Here is a 25,374-nt window from a genome sequence, read left to right as displayed (position 1 = left end):
CTCCGCCACAGCCCGTGTCCGGTCCAGGGCGGGGTTGAGTCTCCGTCAAACTGAATTAAGGCTACAACCGGCAGAGGGAAACTTAGCCCGGGTCGATCCATGGAGGAGTGCGGGAATGCTCTGTCCGTAGGAGGGAAGACGAGACGCGGACGGCAGCCACAGCAGTCGGAGCTCACCCCGGAGTGCGAGGAGCAGAACTAGTGGCGCGGCACCGGCTTCGGCTTTGAATTCATCCGCGGGGCTGAAAATTCATGCGGCTGTCAGGATGATGTGACAAATCAGCCTTCTGCCCCGCGCGCCCGCCCCCCTCCCCGGGAGAATCTGTGTGAATCCGGATTTTGTTTCATTGCTGCAGACCGTCAGAGCCGCTTGTCATAAGGGTACGTTGTGTCATTCTTATCGTGACTGTCTCTCCTGTGGGCTCAAGCACGCGAGGCGGCAGCGGGAGGGACGGTGGTGGTGGTGGTGGGGGGCATTTAATTGCGATTATTTATTTGCTTAAATAATCGATGAATTATGAGATGTGAGATGCAGGTTGGAGCATCATTGGGGCCACCTGTGCTGCCTGTACTGGACTTTTCTTATTGGAAGTAAAGGCTGTTAAAGCCTCACTGAGGCCCAGCTCAGTTTAAAGTGTTGGATCCTGAATCATACATACAAACAAACATTCCTGAGATTTAAAAAAAAAAAAAAAAAAATTGAATTTACCAGGTGGGAAATTAATATGATCTTGGAAAAATATAATTAAAAAGAAAGTCTTATTGAACTCTTAATTAGAACGTAGCCTAATTTGTTTGAGCTTGATGGGTTTAAAGTTATTGAAGATAATTTAACACCCTGGATGGTCCCATGTGATCAGAGGCTGATGGGAAATATTCTGACCTAAATGTAATTTAGTGGCGAAATGGCTCTGTTGAGTCAAATAACACAGCAGTCTAACTCATCCTTGTCGTCCCCCTGCTCCTCCTCTTCCTCTTCCTTTCTGGTCATTGTCAGCATCACCTTCACAGACAGTCTGTTTCTGTGAACCGACAGGACACGTTTCCTTTACTATAGTGTCACACAAAAGTCACATAATTCAGGCGAAAAAGGATGTGGAGGAGAAGAGCAGCAAACCCCATGTGTTTCTCATATTGCCGTCTTTGCTCTTGACCCTCTGAACCTAAACATATTCCCTCTGTGGATCTTTGTTTTCCTCTGAATTTCAGCCCTCGTGAGGCACCGGCTCAGGGTGACTCAAAATGACTCACGGAAGACGGTTACAAAAGGACACAAATTCCACAAAATTAGGCGCAGGCCACCTAACCGCCTCCAGTTTACTCATCAGGAGGTCGGCCATTCTAGGAAAGCAGCTCACACTTAAACAAACCGCCGTCTTGTTGACATGGGAAAGGTTACGCTCTCCAGTGTCCTCCAATACCTGGGCAGACTGAAGTGAAAGGAGAGACGCACTGTATTAGAAACTGCTGAGTTATTTTGGCAGACAGAACGCAAGAGCACATGGCTCACCCTGATTTGTGTGGCCAGTGTTCCTGAAACATTATCACATGCAGAAGGGGAGGAGGGGGGGTGGAGATCAGAGCTTTGGGGTGATGTAATGGCACCGATAAAGCAGGACCCTGATGTGTGATTTTGGCAGCCATGCTCATCTTCTGCGTCTGCTCCAACAGGAACCCAGCGGGAATATTTTGCTATTTGTGTGTGTGTTTAATTGAATGTTTATCTGTGTGTGCGTGTGTGTGGCTACGTGATATTGATACAGGAACTGGGAGTCGCTGGGCTGAGGCAGGTGGACTCTCCAGACTGGCCTGTGTTGACTGGCTGGTATGTGGGTTTTTCAGGGGGCTGCTGAAGGGGGCCACGCTGTAGTCATGCCTGTGTGACTCATGGCGTGGTGACTGTCTATCTGTCAGTCTGGCCAACTCAACTCCACAGGCCTGCGCAATCGCTACACACTGTTGCATTCAAAAGAGTTACAGAGAATGAATCTTACCGGTTGTGTTATCAGCCAACCATCCTACTTTCTACCTGCCATTTTTGAGGCGAGATTCCTTCCCTTGCCTTTTTATTTTTATTGTTTTTCCAAAGCCTGCAGCGGCGAGCGCACCAGGCGATAGCACCGTGCTGGTGTGTTTCATAAGAGGTGTAATTGCTTCAAGATGATCTATCTCCAAGCAGGACACAGTTACTAGGACCAGATTGGGCTCCCTTTGTAGATTTGATGCTCCGCTGATGAGATGACGTAGTCGGCAGGGTAAATACAAAGCGGCTATAGATTTCCTGGCATAGATCTGCTGTAAGCTGGAATGTTCTCGTTATGGGGCCTGGGTGTTGCCTCTGTGATTGTTGGTCATTTGGTTCTGTTTCTGTACCGAGAGACCTGAGTTCAGACCAAACAAGCGTCACAGGGCTGAGCAGTTCCATGTGTGCAGGGCGACACAGACACACATACACACACACACACACACACACACACACACACACACACACACACACACACACACACACACACACACACACACACACACACACACACACACACACACACACACACACACACACACACACACACACACACACACACACTAACATGCTTCTACTAATGACCTGAGGTACATTCATCAGCGCACACACACGTCTACATCACAACTCTGAGTTTGTTCAGTGGGGAGTTTTTGTTCACAAACAAGTTTTAGTTTTATTCACACACCAGGTAACATTTAGCTGTAGATGAAACTTTTAAGACATGCTACCTGCTAATTTCTGTTAAATTTAGTTCATAGTTAAGGGAAATGTAGGATATTATATACATTATACATACTATTAGTAATAGTAGTAGTAGTCATAGTAGTAGTACGTCTTAATTCATTTTGATTACTTGTATGATAAATAAATACATTATTTCCATGAAGGTATTCCCGATATTCACATTCTGGTCCAATTTGAACCCATAATTCAAAATATCTCTTTCACAATCCCTTAATAATATACATTATCCCTTAGGAACCTTTGGCACAATGACTCATATTTAAATGACTATTCTTCAGGTGTAAACAGTTGCTGACTATTCATCATGACCTTGCAGCAGCAGATGCACCTGTTCACCTGCTTGTTGACGTTGTACTCAGTAACAAGTTAATGACTCTGTGGTATATAATGGAATTGCTCACACATATTTGTCAGCAATCCAATTAAACCAATTAATAGAGGAAATATATTACATTCAAGATGGTTGTCCGGTTGATTTGTGTGTGTGTGTGTGTTGGGCACGGCAGCAGTTTCTCGTGAAATCAGAAATGTGACCCAACTTGTTCTGCTGCTTCAGAGACAACACACACGCTCTCCTGCGTAGTAGATACTTTACTACTGAAACGACAGACACCTTTAAAGAATGTCCGCTGCGACTTTTAGGGCGGATTGATGGCGGCGGGGAGCCCAAAGGCCGTGTTTGATCCCGGCGCGGGCCGATCCTCGCACCGTGCTGACTTTGATGTGGCTGTGGTCTGGATTGAGATGTCAGATTGTTTTTTTTGTTCTTTTCCCCTTCCATGTTACATATTTAATGAGGTATTTGCGGAGGGACAGAAACCGTGTTGTGTCTGCAGAATGGAGAATGTACGCAGACACATTCTCCTCGTTCAGCAGGGGGAGGGGGGCAAAGAAATAGTGTATTGGTTGTAATTGTGCTAAGGGAAGCATGGTGTTGGTCCTTAGCCTCAGATCAGTTTCCCATGGCTCCTCTCTGTGTGTCTGAAAACACATTAGGTATTGCACGATCTCAAAGTGCTTCCCCCTCGTCGACTGTGCTCTTGTCTGACACAGTCGTTCTATCAATTGTTCTGGTCCCATGACATGTCGGCGGTGGCATGATGCAGACGCAGCCATGACGGTGAAGTCAGCATGTGATGTAATGTTGTAATGCAACGGCGGAGAGCTATTTTGGTTCTACCTCTGAGCCTCCGAGGCTTCAGTCTGCCAGCATGTCACTCTGCCCTTCTCTCCGTCAGCACCTCGTCTATCAAACGCTAGACAGCCATACGTGAAGCAGCATTGGGTCTCGGTATTCACGGGAATTCCTAGAAACTTTGGTTTGCTTTGACTAACAAACGTTGTAGGTGTGACCCACTTGAAAAATAAAGGTTATGGTGAATTGTTTTTGAATGTATTTTGCCTTCAGGGCTGGAGCGGATACGTTAACATCTAATTTAGGGTTTTGGTAGTTACAGGGTGCTTCTCCCTGAGATGGTGTCTGAGACTGGTTAACCTCGGGGCAAAGCTCATTCTCAGTGCTGTGGGAATGCAGAGCGTTTTTTCCCCCCAGAAGGACGGAGCTCAGAGGAGCCGCAGTGGTTCCTTGAACTTTGATCTTCCTCTGCGAGTGTGAAGAGCGCTGAGTGGGCGTGTCTGCAGTTATTTAACCCAGTAAAATCCCTCCACACCGTCGCCACGGGACAGAAATGCGTCCAGCCGGTATTTCGCCTTTTTTGCCGTTTCACAACCGGGTCAAAAGTCGGATGAGTCTCCGTGCTCACTTTACACGCACCTTGTCAGATAGTATTTGTTTTATTCTTGCTTTGACCGTCTACAGACCTGCTAGATTCAGCCGTGTCTATTGGAGGCTGTAGTGTCATCAGGCAGCTCAGGCCTGCGTTGCGTTCATGAATGCACCACGTCGTGTCTGTTTACTCCATCTCAGATCATTGTCAGGCCAGAGGAACGACTTAAAGGAACCACGCTGACTGGATACAGTATCCAAGCCATGCTACATTGCTCGTGAGAGTGCGGTTTTAAATAGGAAAGCCCACTACACCCCCCACCCTCCACCCCCCACCTCTATCTTTGGCTTAAGCAAGTCGTCATACCCGTAGGCTGTGAAACTTCATTGTGTACCAGACGGCTAAACTCAAGTTGACTGTTCCGCTGAATGGAACTGCAAACACACACACACACACATGGGTGGTTATATCTGGAGAGCTTCAGCAGTCCCACCAACATCACATTCCGTGTGCCAAACTCGATCCAGCAGCTTTTCCCAGAAATGAAGAAATAAGGGTGTGTTTTGGACTCGTCCGTGACTTGTGTCTTACCGGATTTTGCAGAAGAGAAGAGGTGGATCTTGGAGAGCACGTTGCTCAGTGTCAGCGCACTAGATAGTAGTAGATGTTAATATTCCTCAGTCTAGAGGGCTGTGGTGCCTTCAAAGCCACGTCAGCCACCTTTTGGTATATTTGAACAAGTTCCAGATCCTGTAACGTCGTCCCCTCCTGTCCTCTGCTGCTGCCTCTGCTTCTCTGAGCGCCCATGCCAACTTTCCCTTCAATTTGCCCGCTGACAGAGTGTATAACGCTTCGTGCCAGGGAAAATGATGTAAAGCCTCTCATTTCTGCTGCCCACTCGCTCACACCCAGCAATAGTGAAAGCATCACATTGTAACCATAATATGCGTTGTGCCATGTTCACTCATAATGAAACAAACACACATCTGAACGCCTGCCGCCTGTTAGTGTTGCTCACTCAGTTTCTCTTCCCTTTTCTTGCTTAAGTGAAACGCACTGACTCCTCACTGCGCATCCTGATATCTGCACTTACTCCACACTTTATTTAGGTATTGAGTAAAGCTGTGTGCAGATTTAGGAAGTGTCCCAATCTGTGTCCACTGTGACCTGGAGGACATTGTGGCCTGAGCCTGTATGTTTTGTTCCAGTACAGCAGAGTGGAGAGAGAGACCTCCCCCTGTAATCGTCCCATGGGTCCTGCCCCAAACTTCCCAGTTTTCCTGTGCTTGTGTTGGGAGTTTTCCACAGATCCCACAGTCCAGCGGCTTATGAATGGCTTCAACCCCCCCCCTGCCCTCTACATTTTCCCTTCGGCCCTTTATCAGAGCAGAAACGTCTGGATCGTCATCCATCAAACAAGCGACCGACGTGTCACGTGTGAGACGCCTTAGAGGGACGACGCCAGAGAATTGAAACTCTGGGAAATGAGGTTCCGCTTGTTTTGTAGCAGAGTTCTCCTCCGGTACAATAATCTTTTGTGCAGGCGTGTAAATAACGTTCCTGAATGATATGAATCCAGAGTTGAACACAATCTGTTGTTATTGTATTCTGGGCAGCCAAACCACGGAAGGATTCAGGTTTGGCTCAGAGATGTTATCACTGTCTCACTGTCTCACTGTCTCACTGTCTCACTCTAGGGGAGTTTCCGAAAGGAGAGAAAGACTTGACACCATTTGACTGATTACACTCACTTATCCAAACACATTTGGTTGTTTGATGATAACGTTTTAAGAATAAATTGGGTTAAATGTAATCTGAAGAGGGACTTTTGCTCACATGTTGCAGTCAAGGGAAGGAACTGGCTTAATGAGTAATCCTGACTTGTTTTGGTCTCACATTTATCTGAGTCACTGCTCCGCTATCACAACTCTGCAACTTCCAGAAAAGTCCTGGAAGTTGCAATCCCCCCCCCCCGCGATTGCAAAATTGCCTGTTGCAAACACACAGATTTGTGTTTTTGTGTAAGACGTGTCAGGATAATCTTTCAGAAGGAAACCGTTTTGCAATGCTTTAGTTTTTTCCAAAGTTTGGCCAGATGATTGCATTTGACGAATCTGTGACTGGTGTGTGTGTGTGTGTGGGAAGCAGAACACACACTGCAGCCGTGAGTAAACACTTAACCTGTCAAACCAAACGCTGCAGTGCTACAACTGTGTAAACTTTGTGCACGTTTCCCTCCCCTCCAGTCAAGAGGGGAAGCAGAAAAGCCTCTCATGTTTGCAGCTCCTGTAAGTCAAACATGTCTTTGCCTCTTCAGAGTGTCGAGCTTCTGCTGATGCGTCCCAGAATGCGATCGGTGACAGACACAGACTGCGGGCCACGGATGTCCTGTGTTGTTGCCGAGACGTCCGTTTATTCCTCGGCGTCCTTGACTTGACTGTGAAACCTACACACACACATAATCGTGCACTTGCTCCCCCTACCCACGGGTGCACACACACACGTACTACATTCAGGGCCTACACCGGCAAATATCAATGCAGTCGATCAATAATCTGTATTGTGCCCGTGCGTTCCCAGGAAGTCTTTCAAGGAGACGTTTCCCAGAAAATGTCTCCTTGATGTTGTACTGGTTGAATACTAATGTAATGTATTCGACTTAACTATGAAAGCTTTGATTTGAATGACAAACACAGTGGAGGGAGATTCTAATATGCAATTTGACTAAGAGCATTGAAATGACTGAACTGATTGATGTCATCACCAGTGAATGTTGCTGATTCGAGCTTTCCTTATATGAATGTCCTTTATATTCAACTTATTTGTAATGGCACCCCCTTGTTATAGAGAGAGAGATTGGATCAGCCAACTTACTGAATTATTCATTCACTTTCTAGTTGCATCAGAAACCCCTCAGTGTCAAAGAGTTGGTAGAGTTTAGTTTAGTTTTTGTAACATTTACATCACTAACTCTCTTTGTCCAGTGTTTTGGGTGGAGATTCCTTAACTCTTAACTCAACAGATGATATCAAACAACTCTCCACATGATTCTCTTAGCGGTGACGTATTCTCCATGTTTTGCCAGTGATGGGATGTGTGTGTTTACGTGCGCCGGTGTGGATGTGTTCCTGTGCATGTGAGCGAGGGAGCATACGTCGCTTCCTGCGCTCGAGCGTGTGTGTGTGTGTGTGTGTGTGTGTGGAGGGGATACAAAGAATGCCGTCGTTCAGCGGTGTGTTTCCTGCCTCCTCATCTCCTCTGCTCAGCACTTCCTTCCCTCCAGCCCCCCTCCCCCCTTAAGTATAAGCAGCGAGCTGACCTCCCCGTGCTGGTGGTCTCCCAGAGAGGATGTGACATCACGCCGCTGGCCGCTCTCCTTTGTGATGTATTTTTAATCCTGTTGATTGATTTGAACACAAAGATAAACCAGCGTAGAGAGACTTTCTGCTTGGATATGAAGTGAACCATCAAGGGTTAACCGGTCTTCTGCCTCACCCTGAGTGATTATCTCAACTCAGAATTTGCTTAATCCACAATTTCCATTGATGAAGGAATGAAACAGTCGGGCTGCACAATGACCCTTGTTCAGCCCGATGCACATCAGCCCGACGCTCGGACAATGCGGCCTTTTGTGGGTTTGATTCAGGCTGATATCATGCTGGAAACTATTTAGACGGGATCACATGTTGTCAGGACACGCTGCTGCTGCTGAGAGTCTCCTCTTACTCACTTAATGGGAGAATGTCAAACTTCCCACGGACAATAGGTTGCTTGTTTGTGGTCTCAGGACTCATTTGGGAGTACTCAGGTCTGCAAAGGGAGAAGGATGCTCCACTTTACTTTGTTGGTCTAAAGCAGCAACGCCCATTAGCCTGAAACTCATAAAATGCTACGACAAAACACGGGGAGGTGAAGAGGTTGAAATTACACTGGGCCTTGGAAGCAAGATGAACCCCAATGTTAGTGAGCTCCCGATCGTGGCGTGAAGTCGCATCTTTGACGTTTATAATGTTGGTATGTTGGTGGCTGTCTAGGTTCTTGTTGGAGTCGTGGTTGACGTCAGATTCACCGTCACGCTGGATTTCAAGAGCTCTCCTCTAGCGGGTTCCCACTGAGGGGGCCAGCTGGACATGCACACCATGTTGAAGATAAGCCTCTGGAAAACAAACGGGTTTCAGGTCTGCGCTGTGGCAGCTGGGAGTCGAATCCCGAAAAAAAAAAAAAAACTGCTTATCGAGCGCTTTTATCCCAGAGCGGTGAAGGCCGTTTCACCGCCGCGTCGGTCCCACGGGGGCGTCACCTGATCGTACTGAAGTGGCCACACAGTATGCACACATCTCTGTTGTTATTGTACCGAACCACGTCTAGTCTTGGAAGTGTGTGTGTAGTGTAGTGTGTGTGTGTGTGTGTATATATATATAGACCAAGCCGAGGGAGTTTTACTGTCAGCTGCTTCCTCAAGATTAGAGGCACAAACAGTTCTGGACTGAGACGAGGTCCAGATTTAGTTAACTTGGCTCATTTTTTCCACTGAAGTGAACACCGGGAGAGAGAGAGAGAGAGAGGAGACGTCTGATCTGTGGGACTTGACCGTATAACCCTCCAGATTCACCTGTGCAGATCTACTAAATAATTCAAGTCCTGAATCAGCCGCCCATGTAAAGGGGACCAGATCGTTTTTGCGTGAGCTGATTTCTGCCGTGGTTTTGCTCCTAAGCAGGCTGAGGTTAAAGTGATTGTACCGTCTCTCTTGGTATCCATCTTGGTATCGCGCGCAGTTGTTTCCCATCTCGTCCCTCCTTCCTATTGATTCCCTGCGGAGGATATTGCTGCACGGTGGAACTCCGCGTCTGTCGCTGATAAAGCAACCCCCCCGACGCAATTTCCCTCCCTCTCTGCGTCGGCTCGGTGGCAGTGTGTGAGGCTTTTTTGGCAGAGGAGCCATGTGAAAGCGTGGGACTGCCAATATCGCGTCTGATGCTGTTCATTTCTTCTGCCGTGGAGATAAACGAGCGTGCAGGAGCTGCGGCTACATCTTTTGCGTTTTGTAGGAGCTCAGCCCACCGCCTGCAGATTGGGAGCAGGATGTTTTTTATATCACTTTAAGAGTTTTATCCAGCTGTAGGTTTTGCAGTGGAGCTCTATAAATACACACACACATGCACTCACGCACTGTTAGAAGGCCATTTATACTTTGATGCAGCTATTCATATCTCTGGCATTTGATCATGTCATTTCGTAAACACTGTTATGACAGTGAGGGACCTCAGCTTTGGACGGCGTACAAATCTGTCACTCTATCTCTCCCGAAAGCCAGAGCAGCGGGACTGAAAGGTTAAGACGGCGTTGTAAAATAGCCGGGCAGCTGTGCCGCCCAAAGGTCGGTGGAAAGAAAATAACAACAACAACAACAACAAAACGGAGAAAAAGAGTAAAAGGATTCCCCACCCTCATTGATGGAGCCCGTCAGTTATGCCGGCATAAACTTGCACCCGGCGTGCAACGGCAGCCCCGCCCGCTCGCTCGCCCGGCCGCCCGACCAGCCATGACACTTGATCCCAGGGTCAGCTGCGTCGGATATTTCTGCTGTCTCTCTCTCCCTCTCCCTCTCCCTCTCCCTCTCCCTCTCTCTGTGTGTGTGTGTGTGTGTGTGTGGGTGTGGGTGTGGGTGTGGGTGTGGGTGTGTGTCGTAAGGGCCAGTTTAGTGTGACGGCCTGTCACATGTCGCCAGGGTCAATTCAGATGACTGCAGCTTTACTGGCACTCGGTGGCACTTCGCCTTTTTCCCCTCCTGCAAGAAAAACAACAAGAGAAGGAGGATGTGGAGCTGCCAGGCTTTGGGTTTGGACTGCATACCTGAGCAGAATGTGTCCTCCCCCCCCGCCCCCAATCCGTTTAAGAGCAGTGTGTGTGTTGAAGCTGTGTGTCAGAGTCACACTGTTTTCTTTGTCACCACAAATCCAGAGCAGGACAGAGAAGTAGACGCAAAGTAAACACTCAAACACAAACTGTCCCCAGGTTGAATCCCTTTCCAATACTGATATTTTAGTGATTTTATCTTTTTCTGTTTCTTCCAGCAGCGTTGCCAATTTCGTCAGCGTCTTAACTCACCCTGGTTGGAGACAGGATGTGCTATATAAAGATCAAAAGCCACGTTTGGCAATTAATGCACAGATGGAGCTCAGATGCTGAGAAGCTACACGAGCAACATGAGCAGTACGACCGGTGCAAATCGTGTTTGCTTTATGGATTGATCATTGGATTCTTCATAATGTTTACCACAGGTCTCCAATCACACGGCCGTGACGTGTGTGTGTGGGGGGGGGGGGGGGGGGGGGTGTTTGTGTGTGTGTTTTTAATCCATTACAAAGACAAACAACAGCTACTGCATATTGCAATCGATTTCACAATTGACGTCGGAGGCATCTGAGGCAAGGTTGTGATCTATTATGTGCTTTACAATTACTTTTGTGCTTTATGAAAGAGAGGGAGAGATAGAGGCAGGGTGAGGAAGAGGGGGGGAGAGAGAGAGGGAGGAAGAGAGAGAGAGAAGGGGAGAGTTCCAGTCTGAATAGCTTAGTTTCCCTCTATTGTTTCCAGTGACTTGTTTTGCCTCCAGCATGGAGAGACACAAGTAACAATGCATAGTAGCAGCATTTGTAGTGAGTGACTAACTGTTAGCTCATGGGGAGAAGTCGTCGTTGCGTGTGTGTGTCATCAGCTCAGCAGCAGGACGGTAAGATCTGTTAAAGTTTGTTAATGCGGAGAAAGTAAGTAAGAGTCCAAAGATCGTTTGAAAGAGAGGATGAAAGAGGCCAGGAAGTGCTGCGGCTCTTTGGAATGACGTATCCGGACCTTTCAGCATGGAGAATAATGAGGTCATCCATCATGGCTCCTTCCCGTGCATACTGTGCAGCAATTCTTCCACCCTCAATGCCCAACGTCGCTTTTTGACGATCCCCCGCCTGGAGCGAGCGGAGCCCTGGTTGGCCCGGACACCTGAGGCTCTGTGAGCAGCACTGACACGGCCCAGCATGGAGCGGAGAGAACACACACACACACACACACACACACACACACACACACACACACACACACACACACACACACACACACACACACACACACACACACACACACACACACACACACACACACACACACACACACACACACACACACACACACACACACACACACACACACACACACACACACACAAAGTGCCCGGAAATCAGCCAGCTCCTGTCCATTATGGTTAGACCTCATGTGGGACCTCATGTGGTTTCCTGCCATTTCCTGCTCGGTGCATTTTCAAGCCAGGGATCTTGTGGAAAGTGGGTCCGACACCACGTGGGATTAGAGACGTCCCTGAACGGACAATTTGCAGGACGTTTACGCCGTTATAGACGTTGCATTTCTCACTGAGACTGTAACAAGGGACTGGAACTCTTCACAGACGCTTCTGCTGGGAAAATGAATCAACAGAAAAGAGGCCGGGCCAGATTCATATTTTATTTATGATGAATTTGAGACAGAATATGGGCCAGCGATGTCTCGCTACCAGTCAGAGGAACTGGTTCAGTCGCACAAAGCGCCCAGCAGCACCTGAACGTGTTCACGGTGGCACTTTGTGTCTCCTTGTCTCTGAGTCAAAGCCTCTCCTGTCACAGACGCACTTCTGTTGTCATAAGCGTCTTTCTGCATGACTACCAAGTGATCATACAGTATTAAACCCTGAATAGAAAACTGCAGCGGGTGACAGTTTGTGGGTAGTTCACTCTACAATGGGTTGCAACTGCCTGGACAAAAAGAGAGAGAGAGGGAGAAGGGGAGAGAAAGTGGTTTTTTGTAGGTTTTGCTTGACCCCCTCCCTAATAATAGCCTGTTGGAGGTCTCTGCACCTGGAGAGACCTCAGCTCGTCCTCAGTGTTTTGTCTGCTTGTCTGTCTTCTCCTGCCTCGCGGAGAGAAGCAGCTCTAGCCGCAAAAATTTAAAACAATCCACGCCAGCTTCGGTTCGGGTGGCACAACAGAGCGGGAAGTGTTTAGTTGTTTTAGTTTCTTCAAGGCGCTGCAAAGGGGCGGGAGTGGGTGTTTTCCCTGTTTAGATGTGAATCCTGAAGTCAAAACAAATTGTTTGTACAGATTAGATTATAGTGGTCAGAAGAATGCGCAACCCAGTGGCAATGTAATCACTGTGGGAAACTATTACACGCTTGGAATTGTTTCTCTACAATACTCACACCACAACATGTCAACCAGAGAGAAAGGCTTGTTCACGCTGACTTAAAGATCAAGCATCACGGTGCGTTCATGTGGCCTGGCTGGATGATTTGAATTCCAGGATTCCACAGCACGACCGTTCTCCTTAAGGCTAATTTTCTTTTCCCGTCAAACTTGACCATGAACGGATAACGTGCACACACTGGAGGGAGGACTAATCCACCGCCTGGATGAGCGCCAAGCACCAAACTCAATCTCCTCTGCTTCCTCTGCATAGATCTGTGCTGCTGAAGGCCTTGAGTCCTATCAGCCTGAGCGCCGTCATCTCTAAACGCCGCAGCAGCATGGAGACGTGTGTGTGTGTGTGTGTGTGTGTGTGTGTGTGTGTGTGTGTGTGTGTGTGTGTGTGTGTGTGTGTGTGTGTGTGTGTGTGTGTGTGTGTGTGTGTGTGTGTGTGTGTGTGTGTGTGTGTGTGTGTGTGTGTGTGTGTGTGTGTGTGTGTTGCAGCTTCGGCACGAGGCACCGAGCTTATGCCAGTTCAGCTGCCATGTTGACTTTGGAGGGGGGGGGAAGAGAGAGAAAGAGACGTTAGTGAGTGAGTGTGTGTGTGAGAGAGAGCGTTCTCTTGGCTGTTTCGTTCCGACGTTGGTGGTTAAGTTTGGGCTGTGACCAAATGCAGTAAAAGCCCACTGATCCACAGGCGAAGCAACAGCTGCGTGTGTGTGTGTGTGCGCTCCAGCATCAAATGTATGTTCAGATGTTTCTATGTGGCGTAAATCATTTAACATTTTCAGGCATGCAGTGTTTCTGTCTCACCTGACAGAGATTCACATGATCAGTTAAATGCCTTGGATCCTCAAGCTGTCAGATTTGCCCTCACTACACATTTACATAATTTAATATGTGTGTGTGTGTGTGTGTGTGTGTGTGTGTGTGTGTGTGTGTGTGTGTGTGTGTGTGCGTGTATAAGCTCTGTAGGCCACATGCAAGTGACAGAGAAGTGAGTAGGAGGCAGGAGAGAGAAGGAGCATTAAGTGGAAGGAGAATTTTGTCATGGAAACGGTAAATTTTATTAAGTATCCATCCATCCAAACTTACAGGGTTATAAATGTTGGACGTCAAAGCTCCTACTGCGCCACCATCAGGTTTAACGGGGACAAAAACGCTGAAGGTCCTGACCCTCACGCCTATCGACCGCCATATTTGATCCGGCAACAGTCTGAAGTTCTCGCTGTGATAGACAGACAGAACGACGCCGGTGATTACAATGTAATTAAATATGGAGTGCTTATGCCGAGGGCGAGCCAGAGAGCTGAGATCCTGTCATCACATTCGCTCTTCACTTATGAGAAAAATTAATTGCCTATTTCTTTCGCTGAACTTACGGGTAGAAGTTTGTATCATGTTCTACTGTGAAACTGCCTGAGGTCACACGGCACCCAAAGGTCCGCACAGTCAGTCTGTTTTGAGTTTCGGTTAAGCACGTCCTCTCTCAATCAATGTCCTCTTGTGAACTGCTGGACTGCGTATCAGTCAGTCAAAGGTCGCCTGTGGTTAAATGTTAACACATTGGTATTGACCTCCGCTGGCTCCAGTCAGAGTGGTTCCTTCCGTCTGTGTGAAGACCTGCTGACACGGTGACCGATCACTCTCCATCATGGTTTGGGGCTCAAACAGAAGCCTGCGGCGTGTCAAAATGGCAGATTTGGTCACTAGCAGCTGTGGACGCCAGGAGGAAGTATGAGATGTAACGGGAGAAGTGCAGCCGTGACCCGGTGTGACCTCGGCTTACTGCCTCAGATGTAAATGCGAGATTGAGCTCGTAACAGTGTCATCTTCGACTAAATGACACTGAAACTGAAATAACACAAGCGCCCCGAAGGAGTTGTCACATTGGCTGGGTTCTATAATAGATCCACAGCTGAGGGGAACTTCCTCTTTCACAAATTTACACATTTAGTGCTCCCCAGAAAGGCAGCGAAACAGCGTTTAAATCAACACCCACATGTGCTCCTCACACATCTTTTGAAGTGCAACCGATGACAATGTAGCGTGAAGGGGTGAAAAGAATTCAGTTTCCCCAGCCGCAAATGTGAGCTGCAATTAAGAAAAGAACAGGAAATGAAGCAGCGGGCGCGCAGGAGTGAGGTTAGATGGTGTAAATGGCTGCTAACAGCACTGCAGCTCCTGTGGTCCCCGGGCCTCTCCATGGGAACGCATACGTGCTCATTAAATTTCTAATAGATGTCTGCTGGAAGTAGAACCATTTTTTATCCACAGCGGGGATTAAGTCGGATTGAAAGAGTCAAATTTTGAGATTAGCACAAACGCCGCAAACTTCCTCACTGCGTCCGTGTAAATATTTATTACCTAAGATGGAACGAGTCTACCTGCTGCTTTTGGAAATGAGAAAACGGCTGTAAACGCTTCTTTCTTCTGTTTCCACGCTCAGAAAAAGCAACAGATGGAGGAATGCAGACGCCTGTGGCTGAAACAAAGAATGAGCCTTAGCGCCCTCTAGTGGGGAAGAGAAGACTGTGATCCTTCTGTTGTCACATCACATCACATGATTGATAGCGGGTCCTGTCGGCTTGTTTCAAAGGGGCAGGGGGGTCTAAGTGAACAAGTGAACTTGTCTTGTAGAGTCATAACAATCTTCATCTTCTTCTTCTGTCCTTTCAGCTGGCAGGCCTAGGGTGGGACAAAGAGCATGGCTGAACCACGGCGGGAGAGCACGAGCAGCCTGCAGAGGAAGAAACCTCCATGGCTCAAACTGGACATTCCCACCGCTCAGCTGTCACTCGACGAGCCCCCCACATTTGTTCAGGTACTCTTCCTCACACCAAATCCCACACTGGTCCTCGTCTGACTCGCTCACTCCTCAGGGTCGGAATGTCCTTTTCTTCACCACGTCTGGTGTTTTTGTTTTCTTTGGTCTTCTTCGCTCTCGCAGCCGATGAAGAGACAGGGATTCCTGCGAAGCATCAGCATGCCGGTAGAGAGCACTCACCTTCATTCCCTCCAGTCGCCGCCGCCGCGTGATTTCTTCGAGACTCGCCGGCCCGCGTTGCAACGTCAGTCCTCCATCACGCAAACCATCAAGAGGTAAAAGCAGCAGCAGTGTGAACTCCTGCCTCAAGGTTCTAACGTCAGCAGCTACACTCCGCATGCAAACTCGGGCTTGTTGACACTTTAATAGCTCAAACATGCATTACGGGAAATGAATCTGTTTATACTAATGGTGACAAACGTAAGACGATGCTTGGCAATTCTCGCAAGTGTCACAGAATACATTTTATATAGACTCTGTAAACAACAAAGGATGACTCAGAAGTGTCACTGAGGTCTAATTGAAAGATTCTTCACTTCCCACATGAGCAGATTCTCCACCAGAGATCAAAGCTTTCACTCTGTTACATAACGCTTTGTTTGTTTGGAGTCTGAGATATTCTCGCTGTGTAAATGGAAGATGCTGGCGTGAAAACACTAACAATCTCTCCGTGTGACTGCAGAGTTTCTGCTTCGGGAAAAATTCCCAAAATGCACTTGTAGAAAAATAAAATGTAAAAAAGCGTGGCCCCTATTTTTTCTTTATTTTTGGATTCTGGGAGACAAGTATGGCTACTTTTTCACGGCTTTTTTTCTGCTTCGTTTACCCTTCGGCACCTTCTGATTAACTTCAAATATCTACTTGTAATATTCTAATGTAAATCAAACGGGATCCAGTCTTCTCTAACTCTCTGCCTGGCTCCCTCTGCATGATGCTCCAGCACTGTCCACCTGCACTTTGCCTTCTCACTGCCATCTTTTCTCTTTCTTCCTTCCTTCCTTTCCTCCTTCCTTGTGTTGCTGCTCTGCCGGGTCGCAGCAGCAGGAGGGTGCACTTTGAGCGGATTAACACGGTGCCCATTAAGGGCCAGCGGGCCGCACGCCGCAGCACCAGGAAGCACCACTCGCTCTCCAGAACCCTGCTCAGGTACAGAACGCAAAGCCTTAGGGTCAGGGTGAGCCTCGGTGCGGCTCAGTCTCCTGATCAGTGCCTCTAATGTGGCATATAGAAGCTCACGGGTGTTGTCATTTGTTGATGCTGTCTGTTTATTGACTGACAATATAGCTTTGATATTTAGAGATGAGCAACAATATAAAGATTCAGAAGAATAGTTTGATTTTCACACTCTGGCTGCTTGTTGGTGGCCGAGCTGTGAGTCATGTCACCGACACAAACACGGCTTTGTGAATTAATCATATCAGCCGAACCCAAAGCTGTTGTTTTCCTGTCACAAATCCCTTTCTGTTTAGATTTACAGTGATTACCCAGAGTGGAAGTGGGAGGAGGCGTCTTCCTGCACATCTGTCAAACAGCATTCGACTCCTTATTTAGTTTGAGTGCAGTTTATTTACCAAAGCAGAGTTATAAGTTGGTCATTTGGGTTGGTTTGGATGCGTGAAAGTACTTGTAAAGTAAAACTACTGGTACTACAATGCAACATACTCAAAACAAGAGAGAAGAGAGAACAAAGACAGATAAGCACCTACAACCATGACAAAGCTATAAACTATACAAACATCATAATGGAGAAGAGTACAGTTTTTGTGTATTTAGTTCACCTAAAACAGAACTAGTTATGCACCCGTACTGTATATGTTATACTACTTCTAGCAGGTTGCCGTGGTTGCTGCTGCAGCACCAACGGCAAACGGCTGCTGTAAAGTCAGCTGTTCTGTCACATCAGTGCCACACATTTGGAGAGCAGCAGACCAGCTGTAGTTAGAAGGAAGTGATGCAGAGAAAGGGAAAGGACAGTTTAGCTGTGTGTGTGTGTGTGTGTGTGTGTGTGTGTGTGTGTGTGTGTGTGTGTGTGTGTGTGTGTGTGTGTGTGTGTGTGTGTGTGTGTGTGTGTGTGTGTGTGTGTGTGTGTGTGTGTGTGTGTGTGTGTCTGTGTGAGTGACTGTGTGAGTGACTGTGTGAGAGTGACTGTGTGAGAGTGACTGTGTGAGAGATGTGGACATGCCTGGACTTGTTCTGCACTATCACTGCACTTCTTCCATCCTGGTTGTTGTTATCAGGGCTGTGAGGTGCTGGGACATTAGCAGGGGCTCATTATCTCTCTTAGCTGTGATGTATATAGTATGTGTTTGAGGGAACAGCTGCTAATGAGCGAGGCGTGTGGTCCAGGCCTGAAAGCGCTGCGTTTGCGTTTGTGTCAGGGGCACGGCGGACTGGTTCGGGGTCAGTAAGGACGGAGACGCCACGCAGAAATGGCAGAGGAAGAGCCTGCGCCACTGCAGCCTGCGCTACGGGAAGCTGAAGCCGCAGGTGATCAGAGAGATGGATCTGCCCAGCCAGGACAACATCTCCATGACCAGCACTGAGACTCCGCCCCCTCTCTACGTGCCCTCCTCGCAGCATGGCATGCAAAAGGTACAGCAACGTATAGGCCGCTTTACTACATGCTGTAAAGTCAGAGCAAAGTCAACGTCCATAGGTTGTTACATAATCAGACAGAAGCCGTCAGTCACAGTGTCTGTCTCTTCCTCCTTCCTGTCCTTTTCCATCTCTCTGTCCATACGTCCCCAGATTGTGGACCCTCTTGCGCGAGGCCGAGCCTTCCGTATGGTGGAGGAGGTGGACGGCTACAGCGTGCCCCAGACCCCCATCACCCCCGGGGCCACCTCGCTCTGCTCCTTCACCAGCTCCCGCTCAGGTCTCAACCGGCTGCCTCGCCGCCGCAAGAGGGAGTCGGTGGCTAGGATGAGCTTCAGGGCGGCGGCGGCGCTGGTCAAGGTGAGCCAGGGGACAAATGGAATCTGTTCATTGATGTGTGTTCACCTGGTGGATACATACAAAATACCCTGCTATAATATTTCAAATGTATATTAGTATTTCCACTTTTTACACAGTTTATACTTTGTGTACTCAGAGCTGTATTTGAACCTGCCCTGGTGTGTGTGTGTGTGTCAGGGGCGCTCAGTGCGGGACAGCACTCTGAGACGGGCCCAGAGGCGCAGCTTCACACCTGCCAGCTTCATGGAGGAGGACATAATGGACTTTCCTGATGAACTGGACACGTCCTTCTTTGCCAGAGTGAGGAGACACTTAAAGCTGTAAACAAAGCTCTGCTGCCCCTACAGCCTCTAACACGTCTCCATCATCCACCTCTAGGACATTCTGCTGCAGGAGGAGCTGTCTACGTATGCGGACGAGGTGTTTGAGTCTCCATCTGAGGCCGCCTTCAAAGAATTGGAGCCCAGCAGTAATAAGGATGAGACCGAGCTCACAGGCAGCGCTTTAGACAAAACCGAGCTGGAGAGAAGTCACCTCATGCTGTGAGTACAGATCAAGAAAGCCTGAAGCAGATTGCGAGAAAGGGAGGCGTTCCTGCTGATATTGAAAGTACCGTAGAAAGACCTGAAGTGTCTCTTTTGATTACAGTTCCTCTCTCTCTCTCTCTCTGTGTTGCCAGACCTCTGGAGCGAGGATGGCGAAAAACCAAAGAGGGAACCGCGGCCGGGCCTCCAAAGGTGCCCTTACGTCAGGAGGTGGTGAGCGTGAACGGCCAGCGGCGGGGGCAGCGCATCGTCGTGCCTGTCAAGAAGCTTTTTGCCAGAGAGAAGAGGCCCTATGGGTTGGGCATGGTGGGGAAGCTCACCAACCGCACCTACCGCAAGCGCATTGACAGCTATGTGAAGAGACAGATAGAGGACATGGACGACCACAGGTATTGCACCACTCCTGTCTGTCATCCTCTCTCTCTCTCTTCCTCTCTCTCTGTCTGTTTCCCTTGTTCTTTTTCTTGTTAAAGATCTACTCTGTCTCCTCCAGGCCTTTCTTCACATACTGGATCACCTTTGTCCATCTGCTGATCACTATCTTGGCCGTATGCATCTATGGTATCGCACCCGTGGGTTTCTCACAGCACGAGACGGTTGATTCTGTGAGTCGGATCGGTTTCTTTGTCCGCACACCGTCGCCTCACCGACCGACTGATCTGTGATTTTAAAGACTGTTTTTTTTTCCTGTCTTTTAAGGTTTTAAGAAACAAAGGTGTGTATGAAAATGTCAAGTTTGTACAGCAGGAGAACTTCTGGGTCGGGCCGAGTTCGGTAAGCACATTTGTCTGGTATTGTGCAGAGTTTTGATGTGTGTGAATAATCCTCTAAACGCCTATAAATACATCTTTCCTCACTGTGTGTAATTCCATCCGTTGTTAGGAAGATCTGATCCACTTGGGGGCCAAATTCTCTCCATGCATGCGGCAGGACAAACAGGTTCACGATCTGATCAGGGATAAACGAGCGATCGAACGCAACTCTGCCTGCTGCGTGCGGAACGATCGCTCCGGCTGTATCCAAAGCTCAGAGGAGGAATGCTCGGTGCGTAATCCGCCCCCGCCTTCCTCTCTCTTCTTCTCCGGATACAAAGTTATCCACGCGTCTGCCTGCGTCGTCTAACCCGCTCTGTCTTTCAGAGTACTCTGGCTGTGTGGGTGAAGTGGCCGTGGCATTCGAGCACACCTCAGTTAGACGGTAAAGACAGACAGTACGGCTCCGTGTGCCATCAGGATCCAAGGTGAGATACGCTCATAAACACAATCATCCATCCGTAACTTCATTAACTGAAACTAGTTTGCAATCATAATGCGTTTCTCCCCGTTGTAGGATCTGTCTGGAGCCGGCCTCAGTTTCACCTCATGATTGGCCTGATGACATCACTAAGTGGCCGGTGAGTACGGCTCCAAACCCTGCATGCTGTTTTGATATGGGAGTCGTATTTCATTGCGGTGGGATTCTGGATCCGGTTGTGAGAGATGTGATATCACACACGACCTCTCGGGCAACTCTGGCCCGACCTTGACTGAAGGACCTGAAGGACCTGCCAGCTCAACCCGCTGCCCTCACAAATGATACCATACATTATACACTATACACTATACACTACACTCTATACACTACAGACAAATCAGTCTCCTGCATCTATCAGTCACTTAGTCTGTTAGTTATGGACAACATGTGCAATTCTGTCCTGACCTGGGCCTGGGCCCGGGCCTGGGCCTGGGCCTGGGCCTGGAGCTGGATCTGGTGGACTAACATGTACAGAATGCTTCAACAGGAGGCACATTAATGATTTTGCTGTACAGTAACAAATAAGGATCACATTAAGCTTAGTTACTCAAATAAAGCTCAGATTTAGCTATGGGAGGTCACATGTTGGCCTGGTGTTGAATTTATCGTCAAAACGATTACAGCATCATTTATTTTCGGGGTTTAATTTAGGCGTTTGATGCATTTTTGTGAGAGTTTTTCAAATTTTCCAACCATGTTGACTGTTCTTCCTTCAGATTTGTACCAGGTACAACACAGGGAACCACACCAACCTGCCTCATATAGACTGTACCATCACAGGGCGACCCTGCTGCATCGGAACCAAAGGGAGGTGAGAGAGAGACAGAGAGAGAGAGAGAGTTTATCATCCTCCAAAGAGCAGATAAGAAGTTGTACAAGTGATGGAGGGCACTGAGTTTTCTTCTCTTTCCTTTTTGTTCAAGGTGTGAAATCACATCCCGGGAGTATTGTGACTTCATGAACGGCTACTTTCATGAGGAAGCTACTCTCTGCTCTCAAGTAAGGAAGTGTGACAGAAGAATAGTGTTGAATGTAAACGCTGACTCTACATTCTTGTTCATCTCCCTAACGATGCAGAGTTATCAGATTGTTTCCCCCCTGAGTTGTATTTAGTGCGGTGTCTGTTGTCCGTCCGCGCAGCAATTTCCACCCCCGTCTATTGTTGCCGCGCAGTCTTTTAAAGGAACAATCAGGACTGTTGTGCAACAATTCAGCTATTGTGTTCCTGTGTAACATCTGAGTGCAAAACCGACATTTCCTTGGCGGAAGTGTGTAGGAGTAGGTGTTTCTTTAAACTGACTCAGTTGTCCCTTTCCTGTGTGATTGATGGGCTGCTTGCTTTGGTGTGACTTTCAGTTTTGACGGGGCAGTGTGACGCTGTGCTGAGCTCTGTCCTCTGTCCTCTGACCTCTGTCCTCTGTCCTCCTCCAGGTGCCCTGCATGGACGATGTGTGCGGACTGCTGCCTTTCCTCAACCCTGAGATCCCAGATCAGTTTTACAGGCTGTGGCTTTCACTCTTTCTTCACGCTGGGTGAGTGAGGAGCGGTCAGGGACGTCGGCTAGAAGGCAGCAGTGTTCTACTAGGTTCTATTCTATGAGGAAGGAACAATAGGTTGATTGTTGGTTACGTTTGGACATGCTTTTAGCGTCAAAGGGTATAAGACTCAGAGTTTTGCTGAATTTGCTTTAATCGTTGTTAAATCCAAATTCATACCATAAAATATCGATGGGAGCTTTCCAGCCGGCCTCATGTTAGAGGCGACGCTGTTTAGGAGAGCTGGTACTTAAAGCTAAGAGGAGCAGTGCTTCATCTTCCAGCCCTCTGTTATCTGTGCTCCAGGGTAATTAAACAAAGTGCCCTCACTGCCTGCACTCATTAGGCTTCACACAGATAGAGACAGATTGGGTTGATGGGTAAAGTCATCCCTGCTCGCCACAGGGATTAGCCGCCCAACAAGTCTAGCTTTTCACTCCCTGTGCGTTAGTTTGCACACGCGTCAACATTTCCTCCCATTTTCTTCCCAGGATCCTTCACTGCATGGTGTCGGTGGCTTTCCAGATGACCATCCTGAGGGACCTGGAAAAGCTGGCAGGCTGGCTGCGTATCTCCATCATTTACATCCTCAGTGGCATTACTGGCAACCTGGCTTCAGCCATCTTCCTGCCGTACAGAGCCGAGGTGATCAGTACCACACACACGTCACAGTCAACGATCATGTTGTTATCGTTTCAAATACATGCAAATAAAATGCACTTTTTGCCTTAATGGCGGTATAATCAAAGTTTTATCATCTAAATCTGTAAATGTTGTCATCCAAAACCCTTTTTATAGCTTTATTGTAGCGATTTTAATATTTGAGAGTAAACTCATCCAGATGCTGATGCATGTGTGGATGTGTTATGTGCATGTCGGGGTCGTGTGGCTCTCAGGCTCACTGCTCTCTCTCTGCTCTGGTCTCAGGTGGGGCCGGCCGGTTCTCAGTTCGGGATCCTGGCCTGCCTCTTTGTGGAGCTGTTCCAGAGCTGGCAGATCCTGGCTCAGCCCTGGCGAGCCTTCATCAAGCTGCTGTGCGTGGTGCTCTCCCTCTTTGCGTTCGGTCTGCTGCCCTGGATCGACAACTTCGCCCACATCTCGGGTTTTATCTCCGGCTTCTTCCTGTCTTTCGCCTTCTTACCGTACATCAGCTTCGGCCGCATGGACATGTACCGCAAACGCTGCCAGATCATCGTCTTCCTGCTGGTGTTCGTCGGGCTCTTTGCCGGCCTCGTGGTGCTCTTCTACGTCTATCCAATCAAGTGCGAGTGGTGCGAGCTGCTCACCTGCATCCCCTTCACGGACAAATTCTGCGAGAAGTACGACCTCAATGCTCACCTCCACTGAAGCCCCGGAGAGTGAGAGCGTGACAGGGAGGGGCAGCGGGGGGGCATCAGGTCAAAAGATGTGGACGGACGGACGGACGGGCGGTGTCTGCGTCTCCACTCTGCCCCCGTGTGGCGGGGGAGCCGAGGTGCGCTCCCCTGTGAACTATGAAGATATGCTTGTGTTTAGTTTTTTTTACTCTTGTCAGTATAAATCCCTATGCCACTTATCAAACAGACTTATTATCACCTTCCTTCCTTCCTGTTCCCCTGTGGTCATTGTCACTTCTTCACTCGCCAGTGAAACAAGAGTATGGCACTTCTGAAACCTCGTTAAAGCTCCCGGCTGCCCTTCTTTCTCTCCTTTGGCTTCTGTAATCTGCACCCTGAGGTGGGGGTTAGAGCGCCGGTACAGAGAGAAGGAATATGTCTTTATATTTACATTCAACACTCCAGACATAGGTCTTCAGGCAACCTCACACAGACGCAGGGACAAAAACTCAACTTATTGATACCTTTGGTGCCTTGGTGATAAACGTACCAGCTACTGCCATATTTTTGTTACATTATGCTGAGCACTCGAATGTTTTCCTTGATGTGTTTATCGCTTCTGGAGAAGTGATGATGGTTTTGAACTCGGTGGTGTTTTAGCTGCCTGCCTACTCACATGTAACTGAAAAGAAAAGTATAAACAAAAAACACAAATCTATAAATGCATTTGGAACTTTTGTTTTTTTTGACTTTGTTTATTTAAGATAGGTACAGATTTTCTATCATACAATATATAAATATATATATATATATATAACCCAAAGTGTTGATCAGTGTGTAGGTGGTATAATACAGTTATGTTGATAAAAAGGTGCTGAGTGTATCCAAAGTTATAAATCAAAGTGAATGAATGGACAGATGGAATTCTATCCTTTACAAAAACAGAAACGTATTTACATCACGACTGCAGGACATTTTTCTATTCAATTCTGTCTCTTGTTACATTAGGAATCGTGAAACTAATGATTTCAGACGTATACATGGAATAAACAATCATCAGTAACAGAAGGAAAATGATGTGATGGCTGATTTGCCAGGTTATCGACTGTGTTTCTGCATGAAAGGGTGAAAACCTCTCTGAGTTTCTCATCCTCACACAGACTGCTCTCTTTGTTCTGTAAGACCTGTTTACCACTGCTGAGGCCCCTGATGCATGCTGGTCCTGTGCAGTCCATTGTCCGCTATTGTTTTGATCATCTTTGCTGCCCTGAGTCCGTGTGTGAGATGAGTAGGTGGTAGCTCGCTGGGTCGGGGGGGTTTTGGGGGGACTAGCACCCGCTGTTCCGCCGCGTGTACGCCTGCCCACCGAGCGCGTACTCCATCTCTTGGAATTGCATGTTGGGCACGCAGATGGCTGACGGCCCCTTCTCTGTAAAGCCGGCTTTACGGTAGAAAGGCACCAGGAACTCCTCGCAGATCAGCAGAGCTCGACGGAGGCCCGGCATGCAGCGCAGGTACTGCAGATACCGCCACAGCAGGATGGAGCCTTTGCCTTGCTGGCGACAGTGGCGGTGCACCGACAACACGTGGATGTGCACTGTGGTGCAGTCTGGGACATGATGGGTCATGGCCTCCTGGAGAGGAGAGGAGAGGAGAGGAGAGGCAGACAACAGCTCTTACTATTCTGTGCAATCCATTTACGTCACATAATAAGGTTTGCTATATTGTTTTATATTCCCAAATGTGTTAAGTATGGATTTTCTGGTCTCACCTGTGCGAGCCTTTCCTTGTCCCAGCCAGAGCCGATGATGAAGGCTACCAGCTGTCCTTCCTCAAACCAACCGAGGGACAGCTCAGGACACTGGCCCAGGAAGTTAAGGACTTCATTCAAGGTAAGTGGACACTCTCCAGACACTGAGATAAACGCTACAGGACAGATGGACAACAGAGCTATAAGGTCACATCCTGTCATGTATACTCCATACTGTACACCAGAAGTTAGTGACTTACCTTCTCTCTCGATCTCAAACACACTGATGGCGTCCTGCGGTGTGAGGTTCCGGAACTCGCTGGCTGGGAGTGTGTGTCGCCTCTGCCGCAGAGGGCTCACCCCTCCGACAGGCGTCTTTAGGAAGAAGGGTTTGAGGAACGGGGAGCTGCTGAGCTGCTGCGTCATGGT

General features: G+C 48.2%; 2 protein-coding genes across 3 annotated transcripts; one reads left to right on the top strand and one right to left on the bottom strand.

Moving 5' to 3' along the window:
• The first annotated feature begins 64 nt into the window (after positions 1–64).
• rhbdf1a (rhomboid 5 homolog 1a (Drosophila)) lies at positions 65–23,932 on the top strand. 2 transcript variants are annotated; one of them, XM_076143931.1, is made up of 18 exons: positions 65–380; positions 15,404–15,548; positions 15,675–15,826; positions 17,930–18,143; positions 18,300–18,506; positions 18,684–18,806; positions 18,885–19,048; positions 19,186–19,440; positions 19,545–19,656; positions 19,751–19,825; positions 19,934–20,095; positions 20,191–20,291; positions 20,381–20,444; positions 21,061–21,155; positions 21,268–21,343; positions 21,776–21,876; positions 22,371–22,524; positions 22,807–23,932. In XM_076143931.1, exons 2-18 carry the CDS (start codon positions 15,432–15,434, stop codon positions 23,224–23,226), a joined length of 2,592 nt encoding a protein of 863 aa, XP_076000046.1. In that variant the 5' UTR covers positions 65–380; positions 15,404–15,431; the 3' UTR covers positions 23,227–23,932. The 2 variants fall into 2 exon arrangements, with proteins under 2 accessions (XP_076000046.1, XP_076000047.1); XM_076143932.1 differs by lacking the exon at positions 65–380 and adding an exon at positions 15,162–15,301.
• A 357-nt stretch (positions 23,933–24,289) lies between these two features.
• On the bottom strand, positions 24,290–25,374 carry aanat2 (arylalkylamine N-acetyltransferase 2). Its single transcript, XM_076143944.1, has 2 exons — positions 24,967–25,374; positions 24,290–24,829 (listed from the first exon to the last, which is right to left on the bottom strand). The coding sequence occupies exons 1-2, from the start codon at positions 25,369–25,371 to the stop codon at positions 24,524–24,526; spliced, it is 711 nt and encodes a 236-aa protein (XP_076000059.1). The 5' UTR covers positions 25,372–25,374; the 3' UTR covers positions 24,290–24,523.

Source organism: Genypterus blacodes, unplaced genomic scaffold, assembly GCF_046128005.1.
Source record: "Genypterus blacodes isolate CSIRO-AG114 ecotype Tasmania unplaced genomic scaffold, CSIRO-AGI_Gbla_v1 ptg000028l_1, whole genome shotgun sequence".
NCBI lineage: Eukaryota > Metazoa > Chordata > Actinopteri > Ophidiiformes > Ophidiidae > Genypterus > Genypterus blacodes.
This window is presented reverse-complemented; position numbering and strand designations above follow the sequence as displayed.

Bases quoted from the DNA above. Each gene is read 5' to 3' on its own strand.
- rhbdf1a (XM_076143931.1), top strand. From the start codon at position 15,432: ATGGCTGAACCACGGCGGGAGAGCACGAGCAGCCTGCAGAGGAAGAAA. The intron at 18,807-18,884 runs GTGAGGAGACAC...ATCCACCTCTAG, and splicing joins ACACGTCCTTCTTTGCCAGA to GACATTCTGCTGCAGGAGGA. The intron at 19,441-19,544 runs GTATTGCACCAC...TGTCTCCTCCAG, and splicing joins GAGGACATGGACGACCACAG to GCCTTTCTTCACATACTGGA.
- aanat2 (XM_076143944.1), bottom strand. From the start codon at position 25,371: ATGACGCAGCAGCTCAGCAGCTCCCCGTTCCTCAAACCCTTCTTCCTA. The intron at 24,830-24,966 runs GTGAGACCAGAA...TCTCCTCTCCAG, and splicing joins ACAAGGAAAGGCTCGCACAG to GAGGCCATGACCCATCATGT.